Raw genomic sequence first — 13,971 nt, forward strand, 5'->3', positions numbered from 1 at the left:
AATGTTGAAACTAAAACTCAATTGTAGCTTTAGGCTTTCTTAACATTCTGTTTTTTGATTAACACCTTGACGGACACCTAAGTTTTTCAAAAATGGTCAATTTGTACAGTGCCCTTTTTGTCGATATTATTATTCAAAAGGATGAAATATAACTAGGGCGACCTGAAATTTTACTCCAAGTATTAAAATTTTACAGAAAATATTGTTTAAGTTTTAACGCTTATCAGCGTTCTGCCACAATATAAGACTAGTATTAAGTCTATCTTGGCGGAACGCTGATATGCGTTCGACGTCATACAGCGTTGTGCCTATTGTCGTTTTCAACCTAATACATGCAGTGACTCGACGTCTATCAGCGAAATATTTTTCATTAAGAAAACGTATTTAAATAAAGCAATATTTATTTAAAGAAACCAAAAAGACATAATGATTCTTAAAACGTATTCAGAAGTCAAAAATATTAATTTATATCAACATAGTTTACGCATAAAGCTAACTTATACAAAGATATCTAAAAAATTATTCTTGATTTTTTGTTATTTCGTGCCACTCTTCAAAACAGTCTGGACATAACGGAGGCTTCTGGGGACATCCTTTACATCTATATCCTGATTCTTTCCGTTGACCTTTTTTGGCACACAGTCTACACTTCAAAAACACTTTTTTCTTATTCGATTTTGCACTTGGAATGCCTGGATTTCTTTCAGGCCAATGATTTGCTAAGTTTGTTTCATTTGTGAAACATTCAGGCTCGTAGTTTGAATTTTCCGGTAACCTGTTATCATGTTTTTCTCGACGAACTAAATTCTTTGCTTCTAAACCTGGTGGTAACTTCAAATAGGATTTAATGAGACTGTCACGGAACTCTAAATATCTGTACGTCTTGGAATTATTTTTACAATATTTTCGGTATAAGTAGAAAGAGTTCCATACAGTTACATCTAATAAATGGAAAATTACCTTCTTATACCAACGTATCGTTTTCCTTGGCGTTGAATAAGTTGAGGTCATCTGATCACACCTGTCGATGCCTGACATATGACGATTATAAACATCAACTTCTTCAGGTTTTATTTTCTCATGGCCATATCTGTTTTTCACTTGTATCAATCGTGGGTGATTTCTTGTGGTGATAACAAGAACATCGCGCTTATCACGCCATTTGGAAACGTAGACATTCTTTTTACGCATCCAGAAATGTTCACCCTTCTTGAGTTTTTTCTTTATAAGTTCCTTGGGGTTATTCCTGCGATTTGACCGGAGAGTTCCATTAGTATGAGTTTTTAAGCTTAATAACTTTTCAGATAATATAGAACTATTATAAAAGTTGTCCATAAACAGTTCGTGTCCTTTCATGAGGTAAGGCTTCATCAACCTCATAACTATAGCTTCTACTTTTGTAGTTCCCACATCGGAAGCGTTTTGAATATCCCCACTATACATTTCAGTATTTAAAAGATACCCATCGGAGGTTGTCAGTTCATAAAACTTAATGCCGTAACGTGCCTTTTTATTTTTGAGGTAAACTCTAAATCCAAGCCTGCCACGAAAATGTAAGAGGGATTCATCTAAAGACAACTCTTTAGACGGTCCATAAGCATTGTGGAATTTGGCTATAAGCATGTCTAAGAATGCTTGAATCTTTTCTTTATGTTTTGCGGTTCTCGAAGAGCAATTTAAAGTTCTCAATATTTTTTCAAACCTTCTTCCTGACATAATGTAACTAAAAATTGGATGAAAGTACAATACATCTCCATATGAAAACAACCTGCGCATGTTTGAAGTTGTAATTTGACCCTGCAATAAACACAGTGCCAAAAATTTCTTCATTTCGTCGATAGTCACAGGTCTAAAACTATTATCTCGAGCATTCCTTGTTTTGGGTCTATTAGATCTTGTTAAATCTTCTCCATAATTGTTGGTACATTCCACCAAATAGCTCATTATGTCATCGGTAAATAGGTATTCAAAAACATCTTTTGGACTATCTTCTGCATTTAAATTAATTTTCAGACGATTAGTGGATTCATCAAAGTTGAAATCTGGTATATCTGCAGTTGTAAACTCCCATTCTGTATCTATGTCATCTGAAGAATCAGAATTTTGATTCTGCAGTGCTTGTAGGGGTATACTGTCTTGAGATTTCTGAATAATTTTCTGGGAATCCTGGTCCAATGCGTCGGGCTCTTCTACTTCACTTTCCTCTGGCAGATTATATTGCTGGGGATTGTGAAGAGTATTATTAGACGTCTCTACATTGGAGAGCTCGGGGAGTTCGTTTAAATCAGAGTCTTCACTTTCATCTGACTGCGAGGCAGACGACTCACTGGGTACATAGTTTTCATCTGAGCTGAACTCTCCCTCATAAGCAGCATCTGAGTTCTCTTCATCCGACGTAATATCGTCATACAGCTGAATCAACCGCTGCTGTTCTCTCTTATACGGGTCACGGTCCGCCATCTGAAAGCAAAATAATATATTTTAAATTATACATCCTACTATAATAACATAAAATATTAGGCACAAAAATATCACACTAAATAAATTTATTTTTTACTTACATTTTTCGAGTAAAACTCGTATTCAACCTAACCTAACCACGTGTTTTACTATCTGCGGCACAGTACAACACACACCGCATACTTCAATATAACTGGCGACGCTGTACAGCTTCGCGTGTGACTTAGCCGGTTAGATACTTTAAATGGGTGGGGTGAAATAGAGAGGTGGAATTTACCAGACGGGTAACAGATTGGAAGGTATAGATAGGTATTCTATGACAGTGGCTTACGTGTTACCATGTATTTATATTATAATTATAACGCGGTACAGCGTTCTGCCACGATATTAGATTTTGTTAAGGACGCTTCACAGCGTTCTGCCACAACACAATTTTAAAAAAAGACGCTGCACAGCGTCTCTGTCCATCAAGGTGTTAATTTGCTTATGTTCGATAATAAAAGAGATATGTATTTTTATATGACAAATGAGCTTTTTTATTTGGTCTTGAACAATATCATTCCAAATCTCGAGAGCTACTGTTTCTACCTCTATTAAGGTTCTAGGAGGTGGCAAACGCTTTCGTAGTCTTCTGCCAATTATTTGCCACAAATGTTCGATTGGGTTAAGATCTGGGCCATGCGGTGGCCAATTCAAAAGTCCGAAGATGTACCTGTTGTAAATATTCAGTTACAGTTCGTGCAACGTCAGCTCTTACATTATCGTGCATTAGCAAAAAATGTTACCAAATAAGGAGCCGATAGCATGGTAGCTAATTTCTTCGCTATGTAAGGTCACTACTTAAACACACTCATCGCGGGTCAAATTCTTGTAGCGCGTTTCGTGTAGCGCGTTTAATTTCAGTATTTTATGAATCCTAGAATATCCCATAGGGTGTTGCGAACTTTGAGAAAAAACTCAGTCTGTTTGGTACACCCGGTATACAATGATGATTTACCTGTCTAGCAACATTATTATTGCAGCGATATTGTTAAATAAAAAGGCTATAATAGGTATATTAAAAAAATTCTTTAAATCTGACAACAGGTTTAAGAAATTCGAGACATCAAAAATATCCCATTTTTAAGGTAATGCATAAGTTGGCTGTTTAGTGTTCTTCCCCACACCAATGTCGCACTTTGTATTTATATGTATATACAGGGTGAGGCAGATAAAGGGCCTATTAGAAATATCTCGAGAACTATAGGTAAGAAAATCATGAAAATTGTTATACAGGGGTTTTGAGTTGTGAGCTATTTAATGAAAATATTTTGGTCTCTTTGCTACTTCCGGTTATACCGGAAGTTGATTGTAACTTCGTTTTTTAAATGAGACACCCTGTATATTTTTACATTTTTGGGTTCTCCTCGATTTCTTCTTTCTTTAAATATAAGGCTTGGTGATATTATATAGGGTAGGTTAAAAGATAATTACGTTTTTTTATTAATTTCGTAGCAATATTCATGCCCTGTAGGCTTGTAGTAGTTTGACATAATACACTCTATTTATCTTCAAATGATTTTTAATATAGTCTTCTATTGTTAACAATTATTAGTATAGCTAAATTTTTCGTTTTAGTGTACAGGGTTGGTCGAAACACGGAATGAGTATTTTCTGAGTTTTCTTAAATGGAACACTCTCTATTTTATTATTGTAATGAAATGTTGTTTTATGGTTCATTTTAATTACTTAAGCACTCCCTATACCTAACTGCTTTAATTTGTGAGTTATTGGTGATTAAAGCAAAACATTAATTGCGACACAAAATATGTGAAATTGTGTTAGGTTGGCCGTGAAAATATTCAATCACAAATAATTTTTTGGAAATAAATACGTATTAATCTAGACTGATACTTAAAATTGCCAATAATGGTTGAACTGTCAAAATGCCATCGAAGTTAAGATTTTTGGTGCGATTAACAATTAAGCACAAATTAAAGCAGTTAGGTATAGGGAATGCTTAACCCGCCATTACACGCGCTATGAGGGAATCCCTTACCATATTTGTTTATAACCAATGAAATTGTGTAAACTAATACGATAACCTTAAGCACCCAGGAATGCCTTTAGCATGGTTCATGAGAGGGTATGAAAAAGTTATAGAATATTTCAGGCGGTCAGTGTGCTGTGTGGCAGTTGCAAGAAGAGACATCCCTCTTCAAGTGAGGGAATTCGTCACTGCGCGTGCAATCACGGTGAAATCACGTTTCTGTTATCTCAAAGAAACTTTTAGGTTTTTATTTAATATTTTGGTAGGTTTAATTAAAATATTATTGTTTGGATTAGGTTAGGAACAGTGGCACACCGAGCGGGGTGTTTGGGGGTTAAAATCCCACCCAGAGCATATAGAAATATATATAAAAGAAAGTAGGAAAATGTAACTTGTCTTTCACAAATAATACAAAAAACTTTCGGTGCCCAAGCTAACCCCCCTCCCCCCTAGAGGAAAATTCTAGGTGCGCCACTGGTTAAGAACCCATTTTTAAATTTACCTATTCTAATTGGGAAATAAGCCACAATTTTACTTGAAAAATTGATTTTATTGACGTTTCGAATTCCACCTCGGACGTCGTTATCAAAATACAAAATATTAATAGTTAATTACATAAATACCACAAAGAAATAGCTTCAGAACAGTTAATTTTAATTTGTAGTTTTAGAAATTTGAGAAAAAATATATAATGTTACAAAACATTGTATTTTAAGAAAGAAGAAATCGAGGAGAATCCAAAAATGTCAAAATATACAGGGTGTGCCATTTAAAAAAACGAAGTTATAAGCAACTTCCGGTATAACTGGAAGTACCAAGTAGATGAAAATATTTTTATTAAATAGATCAGTCTCCAAAACCCCATTATTCCAATTTTCATAATTCAGTTACCTTTAGTTCTCGAGATATTTCTAATAGGCCCTTTATCTGCTTCACCCTATATATAATATATATATTACAGTTCAAGTTGATTCTCAGTTAGAGTTGACTATTCCTAGTTAGAGTCAACTCCAACTAAAAGGAGCAGTAAAAGTTGATTTGAAAAATTTAATTCAACTTTTACTAGTTTGAGTTGACTATTCCTGGATCGATTCAGTAAACGTTGATTATACGAGTATAATCTCACGTGCTTTTGTGATCAGTGTGCGTCTCTTTGTTTTGACCGTTTCACATATGTACTTATTAGTCCACGCTGTATCGTCGCCCCCGTTAGGTAAATCATTACGATTCATTTTTTTTTGCACAAACTTACTCAAAAAGATGTTCTTATAAAAAATCCACAGGGTACCAGGCGATACCGTGGTCGAAAAATTGTTTAAACAATTTTTTTAAACAAATTCTCAAAAACAATTTTTTCACTTCGGACAAAATTTTTTAGATCATTCGGGTCATTCGGAGCAAAAAAGGTCTCTTGTGATTTTACTCTAAAATTTATTGTTATCGAGTCATACGCGATTTAAAATTTAAAAAGTGCGAAAATAACCTTTTTCACTGCTTAATAACTCGGTTTAAAATTATTATGAAAGATAGAAAGTGACCATATCAAAGTTTAAACCACCCTACAAGATCTTGAAGAAATTTTTGTAATTATTTTATTATTAAGCTGTTTTAATTGTTAACAATAAGCAGTAAGAGCTTATTGACCCGGCCGTCAATGTGAGTGCGAGTGAGATGCACCATTGGATGGTCGGAATAGTGCATCTCTTGCGTACTCACCATTGACTGCCGCCTAATACGCGCTTAGCGCTCATTTTTAATAATTAAAAATAACCGCTTAGTAATACAATAATGACACAATTTTCTTCAGGATCTTCTAGGGGAGACTTTAAGCTTTGATTTGTTCACTTCCTGACTTTCATAATAACAATTTTTAAACGAGTTATCAATCCGTGAAAATTACTCTTTTCGCGTTTTTAATTTTGAATCACGTATAACTCGACAACAATCAATTCAAGAGAAAAATCATAAGAGACATTTTTCTCCGAATGACCCAAATGATCTAAAAAATTGTTCGAAGTGAAAAAATAATGTTTGTGAATTTGTCTGAAAAAATTGTTTAAACAATTTTTCGACCACGGTACCGCCTGGCACCATGTGGATTTGTTATAAGAACCTCTTTTTGAGTAAGTTTGTGCAAAACAATCGAATCGGAATAATTTACCTAACGGCGGCGACGATACAGCTTGGACTATATCACTATTTTTGAACATATCGGGTAACATTTAATTTCTAGAATCGGTTGTTTGTGTGAATCAACTTTTTTCTAAATAACATTGGGAAGAGTATACTTTTTCTAGTTGGAGTCTACTTTTACTAGTAAATGTTGAATAAAAATCTTCATTTTCTATTTATAATCAACTTTTACTAAAACCAGCCGTTTGAGTTGACTCGAACTAGGAATAGTCATCTCGAACTGGATAATCAACTTGAACTGTAACATATACATATATAAAATATTAATATAAACTACGGTATATAATATGTATTTTTAAATAAGTAAACTTTTTTTGTTTCAGATAAGTAATAATTGGATAATGGGTCCAGAACTATGTGACATGTGGACCTCTATAGACGTTCTCTGTTGTACAGCCTCAATTTTACATTTAGTGGCCATAGCCGTAGATAGGTAAGAAAACTAAATTAATATTTTTACATAAGTATATCGGTCATAAAAATTAGTATTCTGGATGTTAACATACGTAGCAGTAATGCCTGTTTCCGATTTACCGTAAAACGTTCATCAGCATACGGAACTCTTAGGAACATTTTTAAGAGTGACATTCCAACTAACATAAAGAAAAAAGTTTTCGACCAATGCGTGCTACCGTTGATGACCTATGGTGCAGAAACATCATCGCTCAGAAAGAAAAACGCACAAAAACTAAGAGCAGCGCAGAGAAGAATGGAGCGATCACTGATAGGGGCCACTCTGCGAGACAGAATTAGAAACGAAGATCTACGAGCTAAGACCAAAGTCATAGACGTCATTGAAAGAAGCTGTAACTTAAAATGGAAATGGACTGGACACGTTGCCAGAATGAAGGAAGGAAGATGTACTCGCAAACTAGCTGAAGGGAGACCAAGATCAGATAGACGTAGCAGAGGTAGATCACCAACACGATGGCAAGACGACTTACGAAAGACAACAAAAAACTGGATACAGAAAGCACAAGATAGAATACTTTGGAGACAAACAGGGGAGGCATATGCCAGCAGTGGATTGAGAAAGGCTGATGATGATGTTCATTAGTAATGTATCCATCCAGATTCGTTTTAACATAATAAAGGCCTGCAGAAAAAATTATTTACGCAAAACGATCCAAAACTGATTTACGGGATTGCTAGGGTTCCAGGATTCGCCTTCGACTCGTCATGAAAACTTTCTACTCTTCCCGTAAAATATCACTTTCGGCACTTATTTCATCAAATACTATTATTTATTTCTTAATATATTTTTTACTAAGGTCTATAATCCCAAGAATATTCACTAAGAAAGAAACAAATAATTATATTATAAACAAAATTTTATTTAAACATTAATAATGCTTAGATAACACTCTAAAATTGGAAAAAGGTGTGTTTGCTTAATTCTATACATCTTCTAACTCTTATTTATAAAAACAAATTCAAAAAGTTGGATTAATACTCATCTTTAGTCAAGTTAGGCTTGGAAGCAATAATTGTAATAACTTAACTGGCGTTCTGCAATGTTAGTTATAAATATTTGTAAACGTTACCCTATCGTTGAATGATAGTTCCTGTCATTTTAGCCCTGTCGCCAGGGTGGTACAACGGCCTCCTTTATTCAGATGGACTTACCCAAGTTTTTTTTTATTTATTTTGACCCGTAGAACACGAATTTTTTGGGTAACACTTGATACGGATATCGATTAGATTGTTACAAACAAAGAACTTGAGGAATTACATAACAGCGATTGGTCGCAAAACAAAACATTTCCTGTATTTTTTGGGACATTCTAAGCAAAAAATATTCTTACAATTTTTTTCGTTGGATGCACAGTTTTCAAATAACTTTTGATTAAAAAGTAAAATAGCAATTCTGATTACCATATTTGAAAGTTCAAGGCACATTATACCGGTTTTGATTAGTTGCATTGCTACAAAATGTTTTTTTATTGTCAAACAAAGCTATAAACAAATAGCGTTTCCCGTGCCCAATACGTGCGTTTTAAAGCATGCTACGTAGAAATTGCCAGTTTGTAGGCGCGCCTTCTCGTTCGATTGATTTTAAATGAAAGACCTATTGAAAACATCATCTAAGCACTAAGTGTTTATATCTTTGTTTAACAATAAAAAATTAATTTTTAGCAATGAAAATAACCAAAACCGATAGAATTTGACTTGAACTTTCAAGTGCGGTAAGCAGAATTACTATTTTATTTTTAATCAAAAGTTAATCGGGTTCAAAAATTGATTTTTTGAAAGTTTGCTTAATTCTATATATCCACTAACTCTTATTTATAAGACCAAATTCAAAAAGTTCGATTAAAACTCATCTTTAGTCAGGTTAGGCTTGGAAGCAAAAATTGTAATCACTTAACTGGCGTTCTGCAATATAAGTTTTATCTTGATCCGTAGAATACGAATTTTTTGAGTAACAGTTGTTCCGGATGTCGATAATATTGTTATAGATAAAGAACTTGGGGAATTACATAACAGCGATTTTTCGCAAAACAAAATAATTTCCTGTATTTTTAGGTCATTCATTCTAATCAAAATAATATTCTTACAAGTTTTTTCGTAGGATGCACAATTTTCGAGATAAACGTTGTTGAACTTTCAAAAAGTCGAAAAATTGCAATTTTTGAATCAGAATAACTTTTGATTAAAAAATAAAATAGCAATTCTGATTACCATATTTGAAATTTCAAGGCACATTATACCGGTTTTGATTATAGGCATTGCTACAAAATGATTTTTTTGTGGCAAACAAAGCTATAAACAAATATCGTTTCCCGTGCCCAATACATGCGTTTTAAAGCATGCTACGTAGATAGTGCCAGTTTTCGTTCGATTGATTTTAAATGAAAGATGTATTGAAAACATCACCCAAACACTATGTATTTATAGCTTTGTTTAACAATAAAAAAATTAATTTCTAGCAATGCAAATAACCAAAACCGATAGAATTTGACTTGAAAATTCAAGTGTGGTAAACAGAATTACTATTTTAATTTTAATCAAAAGTTAATCGGGTCCAAAAATTGATTTTTTGAAAGTTTGCTTAATTCTATATACGTAACTACTAACTCTTATTTATAAAAACAAATTCCAAAAGTTTGATTAAAACTCATCTTTAGTCAGGTTAGGCTTGGAAGCAATAATTGTAATCACTTGTAAAACTGGCGTTCTGCAATGTTAGCTATAAATATTTGTAAACGTCACCCTATCGTTGAATGATAGTTCGTATCATTTTAGTCCTGTCGCCAGGGGGGTACAACGGCCTCCTTTATTCGGATGTACTTACCCAAGTTTTTTTATGTAGTTTGACCCGTACAACACGAAATTTTGGGGTAACAGTTGATACGGATGTCGATAAGATTGTTATAAACAAAGAACTTGAGGAATTACATAACAGCGTTTTTTCGCAAAACAAAACATTTTCCTGTATTTTTTGGGTCATTCTATTCTAAGCAAAAAAATATTCTTTACAAGTTTAACCAGTATTAACTTTTGATTAAAAAATAAAATAGCAATTATACTGACCGCATTTGAAAGTTCAAGTCAGATTATACCGGTTTTGATTATTTGCATTGCTACAAATTGACTTTTTATTGTCAAACAAAGCTATAAACCAATAGCGTTTCCCGTGCCCAATTAATGCGTTTTAACGCATGCTACGTTGAAATTACCTGTTTGTATTGATTGATTTTAAATGAAAGATGTATTGAAAACAGCACCCGAGCACTATGTGCTTATAGCTTTGTTTAACAATAAAAAAATTAATTTTTAGCAATGCAAATAACCAAAACTGATAGAATTTGACTTGAACTTTCAAGTGCATTACGCAGAATGGCTATTTTATTTTTAATCAAAAGTTAATCGGGTTCAACAATTGATTTTTTGAAAGTTCAACCGCGTTTATCTCAAAAACTATGCATCCTACGAAAAAACTTGTAAGAACATTTTTGCTTAGAACGGCCCAAAAAAATGTTTTGTTTTGCGAAAACTCGCTGTTATGTAATTCCTCAAGTTCTTTGTTTATAACAATTTTATCGACATCTGGATCAACTGTTACCCAAAAAATTCGTATTCTATGGGTCAAAATACATAAAAAAAACTTGGGTAAGTCCACCTGAACAAAGGAGGCCGTTGTACCCCCTGGCGACAGGACTAATTTGTATTTGACTATGATTTTAAGTAATGTGATTTACAAATCGCGTTTATTGTTAATAATCCGTCCAAAAGATGAATGATAAGCCGCGACCGGGTGCATTGACTAATGCATCAACTGACAGGAATATGACATGTGATAGTTTAAGATCCGAATATAGGTCGACCTGCGCCCATCTGCTTTCTGGATGAAACATTTTTTTATTAAATTTCATACATAGACAAATACGATTTGTATGGCTTGACAATCAAAATCGTTTCATAGCCATCCTTAAGGGGGGCAGTAAGGGTTGAAGTTAACATTTCTAGCACATATTTGTTAAATGTGTGGTAGAATTATTTTATTTTTAAGGTAAATAAGCATTGTCAGTACAATCCATATACTACTAAAGAAAAAATTCAAGGAACAATATTAAAAAATAAGCCAACTGTGGCAAATTTCTGTGCTCTGTGCGTAAAGAGAGTTAAGTCCTAAAACACTGTTTCGAGATAAACGCGTTTAAAGTTTGCAATCGTCTGTTCGAGTTATACTTTTGGAGTTTTTACAATAACCTATCCCTAAAAAGTTTTCTAAATAATTTTGATCAATTAAATAGTTATTTCTGTCAATAGAATAGTCAATAAATAATATAAATAAACCATATAGGTATTATAAAAAAAATAATAAACTTTTTCTTACATGGACTTAACACAATTTGCACAAATATCATGAACTTAATATGCTTAACGCAAAACACAAACTATTACGAAAAGCATAAAAAATAATATTTATTTAATAATAATAATGGGGATTCTTAAGACCAAAGTAACAGGTTTTAATAAAAATAGAAAAATACAAAAACGCAAGATAAAAACTCCTGTTTATTCATCATAAACCAAGTAAGTAATAATACAAGTAAGTAAAATAATACCAAAAATAAAGAAAAACTAATATAAAGGAAAACAAAATAATATTTTTTTTATTACTTAGTATTTACATTTTTTCTCTTCTTCCTGCCAGTTTGCTTCGTTGGTTTATTTTCTTGGGAAACTGTCATTTTTTCATGGGTTTCACATTTACCCTCTTTTTTTGTCAACTGGTTGTACTATCTCTTCATTTTCTTCATCAGGAATGTCATCAGGGTAGGTATCCTCTGCTTCATTTGAGGTAATTAAGTCTTTACAGAATTGGTGATATACTGGTGAAATGTATGGAAGCAGGTCGAGGAGGTCATTTTTTTCTTCTTAGGTATAGGATTTTTTCCTGGGTAACTTAAACTAGGGTCCATTTTGCTAATGTTTTCTTTGCCTCTTCTTTTGAAACTAATGCATTGAAATGGTTGATTACAGTCTAAGGAATTCTTATAGTAAATTATTCCAGGCTCGTTTTTGACAAACTTCAGCCACTGTACATCTCTCCAGCTAAAATTGTTTCCAACAACATCATCTTTTCCCTGCTGAAGGTCGGTTTTTAGCAGCTTAACAAAGTCAAAGAAGCTATCTTGATTCATCTCCTTCACTACGAAAGGACGTTTCTTACCAGTACTTTGTATAAGTTGGGCCCAATTATGAGGATGGTGAATGTTTCCATCAAAAGCTGTTTTATTTTTTTCAATAAGGGCGTGGGGCGTGGGATGTATCACACTCCATGTGCGTGTGACCAGGCACTAAAAATTTATGATTAATCTCTTCAAAGTTAGAAGAATTTTGCAGGGCTACCATACACATAGCAGCTACATGCGTATTCTTATTTTGACCACCAGTAGAGTACATGGTCAAACTTTTCACAACGGGCTTTAAAGCTTCAGAAATAAATTTGTATACACATGAGCCAACTTCATTTGCACCTCTGCCAGCTATACCTTCATGCCAAAGGTAGCAGTAAGTTGTGCCATCACTGCAGTCGTAGACTGTTAGATTGAAAGTCCAAAGTTGGCGTTTATAGAAGGCTACAGAACTATGGACGAGTGGAGTGGGAAGGCATTGCTGCATGTCAAATGTCACAGTTTTGGTTGAATTGTCAACTTTTGTTGGAGTATTTGAGAGAAATATATGAAGATGCATGCAGTAGAATTATGGCTGGATGGATGAAGTGGAAGAAAGCAAGTGGTGTGTTGTGTGACAGAAAGTTCCAAAGAAGCTGAAGGGAAAATTCTATAAAACAGTCATAAGACCGGCTATGATGTAGGTACAGAATTGAATGTTGGCAGTGAAAAAGAAAAAGGAACAACAAACTCATGTGGCGGAAATGAGAAATCTTAGATGGATGAGAGGTGTGACAAAAAAGGACAAAATTAGAAATAAGTATATTAGGGGAAGTCTAGGTGTGGCACCAATTGATGCCAAAATGAAAGAGCATAGTTTAAGATGGTTTGGTCATGTTCAATGTCGAGAGGTTAATCACCCAATACAAAGAATAGCTAAAGTGCAGATTCTTGGGATTCTTGGAAGGAGTAGGAGAGGAAGACCAAGAAGACTTGGGGGGGAGACGATAAGGCAGGACATGTTGGTAAAGGGTATTAACATTGATATGACCCTAGATAGAATTATGTGGAGAAATGCAATTAGAAAGCCCACCCTGCATAGGGATAAGGAAAAGAGAATGATTATAAATAACTATTAACTATAGCTCACTACAGTATGTTAGTGTTAAGAAAAACCACCGTATTATGAACAATCTATCAAAAAAATAAAAAAGGGAGCTTTATATTTCTTTGTCTAAAAGTGAAACGGCTCATTCTTACCATCGAAAGTATTGCAATTAAAAGTTTAATAGATCATTGGTAGCACGGCCCAAAATCTACAGCACTATTAAAAATTTAAGTAAAACTTACCAATGCTTAGACTTTCTTCAGACTCAAGTTCATCGTTTTTTAACATGTCCAATATGCGTTGTGCTCTGGATGACATGGTTAAACTTTTAACTAAATTCCTTGAAATAACCAACAAATAATCACAGAAGGTTAAACTTTTAACTAAATTCCTTCAACTAGACCAACAAAATAATCACAGAAGAAAACTCCAAGTAAGATCTTAAAATCGTTATGTTGTTCATTAAAGTACAAGCTCGTTTGAAAGGACCTAATCAATATGCCACTGATTAGTAAAATAGCCAAATCAGCTTTAACGGCGCGCAGCGTACAAAGAGT

General features: G+C 33.7%; 1 protein-coding gene across 1 annotated transcript in view; it reads left to right on the forward strand.

Moving 5' to 3' along the window:
* The window catches only part of LOC126883901 (5-hydroxytryptamine receptor-like), a 193,859-nt gene that overhangs the window by 83,900 nt on the left and 95,988 nt on the right, over positions 1–13,971 (forward strand). Inside the window, exon 2 of the mRNA XM_050649601.1 lies at positions 7,006–7,115. Coding sequence (XP_050505558.1) covers positions 7,006–7,115 — 110 coding nt within the window. The remainder of the gene's footprint in view (positions 1–7,005; positions 7,116–13,971) is intronic.

This window comes from Diabrotica virgifera, chromosome 4 (genome assembly GCF_917563875.1).
Source record: "Diabrotica virgifera virgifera chromosome 4, PGI_DIABVI_V3a".
In the NCBI taxonomy this organism is placed as follows: Eukaryota; Metazoa; Arthropoda; class Insecta; order Coleoptera; family Chrysomelidae; genus Diabrotica; species Diabrotica virgifera.